The 5,298-nt window shown below is 37.2% G+C and overlaps 2 protein-coding genes across 2 annotated transcripts in view; both read right to left on the reverse strand.

Annotated features, from left to right (window-relative positions):
- Positions 1–61, reverse strand: part of LOC110410380 (S-adenosyl-L-methionine-dependent methyltransferases superfamily protein) — a 1,370-nt gene extending 1,309 nt beyond the window's left edge. The window contains exon 1 of the mRNA XM_021420031.2: positions 9–61. Coding sequence (XP_021275706.1) covers positions 9–61 — 53 coding nt within the window. The remainder of the gene's footprint in view (positions 1–8) is intronic.
- Positions 62–474: 413 nt separating this feature from the next.
- Positions 475–4,615, reverse strand: LOC110411467 (putative lactoylglutathione lyase, chloroplastic). The gene is made up of 9 exons (XM_021421633.2): positions 4,153–4,615; positions 3,564–3,768; positions 3,302–3,426; positions 3,080–3,144; positions 2,734–2,946; positions 2,548–2,595; positions 2,205–2,312; positions 1,478–1,618; positions 475–850 (listed from the first exon to the last, which is right to left on the reverse strand). Exons 1-9 carry the CDS (start codon positions 4,298–4,300, stop codon positions 809–811), a joined length of 1,095 nt encoding a protein of 364 aa, XP_021277308.1. The 5' UTR covers positions 4,301–4,615; the 3' UTR covers positions 475–808.
- Between the last annotated feature and the right edge of the window lie 683 nt (positions 4,616–5,298).

The following is a 5,298-nucleotide window of genomic DNA, read 5'->3' on the forward strand; positions in this document are numbered from 1 at the left end:
CGTCTAACAATTGCTTAGGAGCACCGAGCATAGTACCTGACTCCCTGTGAGTGAATCCCATCTACGGAGCGCAAAAAAAAAGGCTAATGAAAATGCGTACAACTTGGCTCGATTCTGGAAACATGCCCCAACCGATATGACGTCTCAGTTATATATCACATGAAATGTATGGTTCAAGAATCCAATATGTACTTGAATATTATGCCATTCACTCATTTCATGCCAATGCCAGCCAAGTTAGAAATCAGGGTATTGCTTGTACCAATTGAAAGAAAAAACTGGCCCGAACACCCTTATCCACAGTAAGAATAACTTCTGTTGGAGCTCGCTATTTATGCTGCATATGTTAAAACACATCGGTACAAGGACACATATGACTATCTAACAGATACATAATGCAGTGATGCAAATTTTTAACTACGTCTTACACGTTTCTGGTGAACGCTTTAACAAATTTTCCTTGGGACTCAAAAATTAGAGAATCAACCTCAAACACATAACATAGCAGACACGGATTACTATAGTACATTTTGTATGCTTACAGGCATCTCCTAACAGGTACTGAATCAAATATAAGTGTTTTGTGATAATATTTCATTGAAATAAAATGAGAAAGATAATTAAACAGAAATTGACATCTCAAGGTCCCTGCACTCCTGTGAAGCTAATGGCTATGCGATTGTCCCGTTCAAGATTTATCTACAAAATGGGAGTGGCTGCGTTCTCATGGGAAATTTCTTCAACAAATCCTTTCAGCTCAGGTTCAGCTTCCAGTGTCAAAAGGATACTACGAGAATATGCCCAAAACTCACTCCAATTCCTTGAGGAAATCAATGTTATCAACAAAAACCTGCAAAATTAAAGAGCAAAGTGAGTCAATTACAAAAAGAATAAGCAACACAAGTTACTTCATCTCTTAAGTAGAAACAATCAAAATAATGAAGTGGTGCTGCATATTAATCAAAAACGGAAACCCTTTCTACAAAAAGCTAATAGAAGTCTATATTGGAGCAATGCACATTAATGAGCAAACATTCTTGATATATGTTCGTTTCAGAGATGATGTTGATATCTTTATGTTGAAAGGCATTCAGCACCATAATTTTCATTGCCGTTAACTCAATACACTCAATAAAGATGTAAGTTTATGCAGAAGCTTATTTTGAAAAGTATGCTCCAAAATTTCCAACTTTTCCACTACTTTGTGGCATGAAACTGAACCAACAGTAACAGACTCATCAACAACATTAACCACCAACCCAATCTTCAACTTACAGAATACAACTAAGTTGCATCACATTTAAGAATATAGTCTTCCAACCATTTTGGACATGTTCTTTGAATGGAAGTTCACCTATCATTATTCCTAAAGAAACTGAATACATTGCTAGATGTTAATCAAACCAGATTAAGTTTCAAAAGTTCTCCAACTAAGGAAAAGATGATGAATTTGGCCACAAAAAGAAAACAGGAATACCGTCTTCCAACCATCAGGATCTAAGCACGCAGTGATCTTGGTGTTGATACCAGGTAATGGTCCAGGTTCCCGCGTAATTTTCCCACCAAAAAGTTTGACTGCCTCTGCAGTTTTGTAAACATCATCTGTGCCAATTGCAATCTGCACAGTTGCAAGTGATAAGCTAATAACTTGTTCCCGTGAAATAAGAAATAAAGCCTCAAAAAAACAAAGTAGAATCACAAACATATTGCATGGTTGTGTTATGTGTTTTTTTTTTTTTTTGAAAATTCAATATATATTCATTACAGAGGGAACCAATGGTACTCCTCTGAATGGGAAACAGCCAAGATTCAGGTCTGTTAGTTTCACAGTCCTGAAGTAATATCTCTGAATTGTGGCACCAAAAACAGAACCCAACAATCACTACGAAAGAGAAGGGTTCCCTGGCCTCTCAATTGCCTACCAGTAACCCTTCAACAAACAAGCTCAAAAGAGAACCCCTGTACCAGCCAACAAAACCCCAAGCATCTAAAAGTCTCTGACCATACCCAAAAACAACATATTAAACCACGTATTCCTTCTTTGTAAATATATAAAAGTATAAAAACACAAGAAATCACCAAAAACAGTGGCCAAAATCCACCAAAAGAAGTTCCTCCCTGCATGCATGGTTATGTTTTGCAAACAAAGAGAAGTAAAAGCTTTTCGAGATTGAAGTGAAAAAAAAGAGCAGAAACATTTCTACCTGAGCATACGCATTTCCCTTGTCATAATCAGTGACCCCATAGTTGTACGTCAACTCAAGCACGGCATTTTTATCTTCAGGCCCATAGCCCATCATGGCTATTGTATACTAAAAGGAAATTTCACCAACATATGTCAGTTCATATATCTGAGGTGCCAATTAGGACACACAAGAAAGCACGCACACAAACACGAAATATGCACACTTGAATCCTTCTTTGAAACCCTAAACTCCCCTACCCCCTTTTTCTCCTCTTTCTTTTTCCTTTCTTTTTCCACTTCTCTCCCCAGAATACACATTTAAACTGGTTATTTGCCAAATGATATAGTGGATAGCTGTTTACCTTGTACTCTGGATTATCTCGTGTGCGAAGAAGCTCCATGCCAAAGGCCTGAGAGTAAAGGAGATAGAGAGTAAGACCTACATGACTTAAAACATAGTAACCCCCCAAAAATGGCATGCTCATCAGTTCATGTAAAGGACTGTAAATATCAGATATTATTGCCCAGCATTTCCCAGCAACTCTCACCTTCTCATAGAAATTTATGGAACGACCAAGATCACCAACACGTAGCATTACTTGGCACAAGGGTTCAGGAGTAGGCCCCCTTTCCAGCAGTTCAAACTTGTAACCATCAGGATCCTCAATAAATGCAATTACAGTACTACCACCTTTCACTGGACCAGGTTCTCTGGTTACTTTTCCACCCTTGGCCTTTATAAGTTCCACAGTCTTGGCAACCTAATCAGTGGAGCATACAAGCATTTGGCTTTAAAAACCAGAACCTGGAAACTCTTAAGACACATAACAGTGTATCATCTTGTTAAAAATGGAAAACACTAACACAATTTTGGAAGCCAAAGTTTGAACTTACATCCTCAACAGCAATACCAAAATGACCAAATGCAGTTCCGATGTCATACTTGTCAATACCGTAATCTGACAGGCATCATTCAATGAAAATTAATATCCACAGCTGAGCTCGTATATACTGTCAACTCTAATATTCATATATGGAAAAATATTTATAACAAATAGTTACAGAATTTCAGATTTATCATCATTTAGAAAAGCAAAAGAGTATAGGCTAGCTTACTGTAGGTGAGTTCAATAACAAAGTGAGAGTCTTCCGGCCCATATCCAAGAAAGGCATTTGTGTATCTCTCCTCGGGTATGTCTCGTTTCCTCAACAGCTTCATTCCCAGGCACTCAGTATAGAATCTGCAACCACCATACATTCAAGTTTGGTTCAAAGATTCCAACCACAAGATTGTTTAAAAAGAATACATGTATCTCGCAATCCATTCATGAGATTAATAAAGGAAGCAAAAATAATACTAATATATCTTGACACATACTTGATGGTCCTGTCCAAATCCCCAACTCGATAAACAACATGGAGCATTCTTCTTTTATCCTTTTTAACCCACTCTAGGGCAGTTTCTTCGGCAGCTGCCGTGCTTGCTTGTACCACATTTCCGACCAGAGGCATCCCTACCCTGCTTCCCTCAGCTCTCAACAGCTTAGAAGCTTTCAAACCAAAGAATTGCGATTGCGGAACAGCTGGATAACATTCAAATAAAGGAAATGATTGAATCCATCCAAATTCATTTCTTCCATTCCATAAAATTCAGCAGAATCTCCAGAAGTTGTTACTATAATTTTCGCAAGAAAGAAAAAATATGCAATTATTCTAACAAATTACTGATTGTTTCAACCACTGCATTGTAAGCAGATGCATCTAAATTCCTTAAAAATCTGATATTTAAATCTTAAAACACCGTAAAATGAACTCCAGAAGTTCAACTTCAATGCCCGATTCCATCTAATTCTTCCATTAGTAATTAAACCCCCAATTAACTAAAACAATTAAAACATATATAAATAACTAAATTCTAGGGAATACAAGGGAAATAAACTTATAAAAAAAAAAGAAATAGTGCTTACTGCTGCCAAGATGAGAGAAAAGCAGGCGTCGAGGAAGGTGAAACGGGGAGAGGGAAACGCCAAAACGCGTAGTAGGAACACCACCGGACAACCTAAACGACGAGAGCGAAGGTCGTATTGAGGAAGCCATGGGAATTATCCTCACCATCTTCGTGAATCCCTCCCTCTATATATAGATTAGTAATTGTTTATTTAAAAAATAAAAATCTAAGCAGTTTCTATCTCCTCTAAACTCCGAGTCTGTGATGTTCGTAGGAGCTGTCTGTGACTGTGTCTGTAGCGTTTCTCTATATATATATATCTCTCTCTCTCTCTGCCTCTCTGTCTTTCTTTGTTTCTGTTTCTGTTTCTGTCTTGTGCAGTGAAAGAGAGAGTGAGGTTGTGAATTTGCGATAAGAAGTTATTTATCTGGAGATGTAAACAACATTAATAATTAAAAAAAGAAAATGCGAATATAGAAAAGAATAAGTAAAAGCTAAAACGGCTCAGCTATTTGCCTACTGGAATGTTGGAGACTGAAGCCAAAGCCCATTGTGTTTTTCCCCTTTTTTTTTTTTTTTTGATTCCAAAATGGCCGTACAATTGGACGTGGTTCACGACAGATGTCCAGAACCCTTTTTGAGGGGTGGAGTTTGTTTCTCTCCCTTTTGTTATCCTCGATTTGCCTTGCTAGTTGCCCCTCTCTCTCTCTCTCTCTCTCTGTCTATTCTGTTTTTCCCTCTTTATTTTTCTCTCTTTTTGGTTCGCAACGCAAAGAATGTGAATCATTTTTTTATACTTGCCGTGTCATCGACGAGTTTATAATTATTACTGCCTTGGCGTTAAGGGTTTAATCTTGAACCTATCATCTCATAATCTAACTACATAGCCAATTTATTTTTGCAAATACATTAAGGTTGGAATATAATAATTCTTTTTTCTTCTTAACACAAAACCAAAACCTAAGACAATAAATGGTATGAATACTAGCCCACAAGATTTGGGCTTTACAACATTTCTCATTTCTATACTCATAATTTTGCTCCTTTGAAAGCAATTGAAATTAGCTTTGTACCCTACCGTCAAGCTTACACTCTCTTCCAATCATGCACGTAAGATAATTTTGAGCTCTAATTAATAGCTAATCTTTTGATGGACATAAGAACT

Source organism: Theobroma umbraticum, unplaced genomic scaffold, assembly GCF_002168275.2.
Source record: "Theobroma umbraticum cultivar Fairchild unplaced genomic scaffold, ASM216827v3 scaffold_56.0, whole genome shotgun sequence".
In the NCBI taxonomy this organism is placed as follows: Eukaryota; Viridiplantae; Streptophyta; class Magnoliopsida; order Malvales; family Malvaceae; genus Theobroma; species Theobroma umbraticum.

What these genes read in the sequence shown, in the direction of transcription:
- LOC110411467 (XM_021421633.2), bottom strand. Translation starts at nt 4,300, where the DNA reads ATGGTGAGGATAATTCCCATGGCTTCCTCAATACGACCTTCGCTCTCG. An exon ending in TTTCTCTCATCTTGGCAGCA is followed by an intron (nt 3,769 to 4,152) that starts GTAAGCACTATT and finishes AATGTTATCCAG; the next exon opens with CTGTTCCGCAATCGCAATTC. An exon ending in GAGATAATCCAGAGTACAAG is followed by an intron (nt 2,313 to 2,547) that starts GTAAACAGCTAT and finishes ATTTCCTTTTAG; the next exon opens with TATACAATAGCCATGATGGG.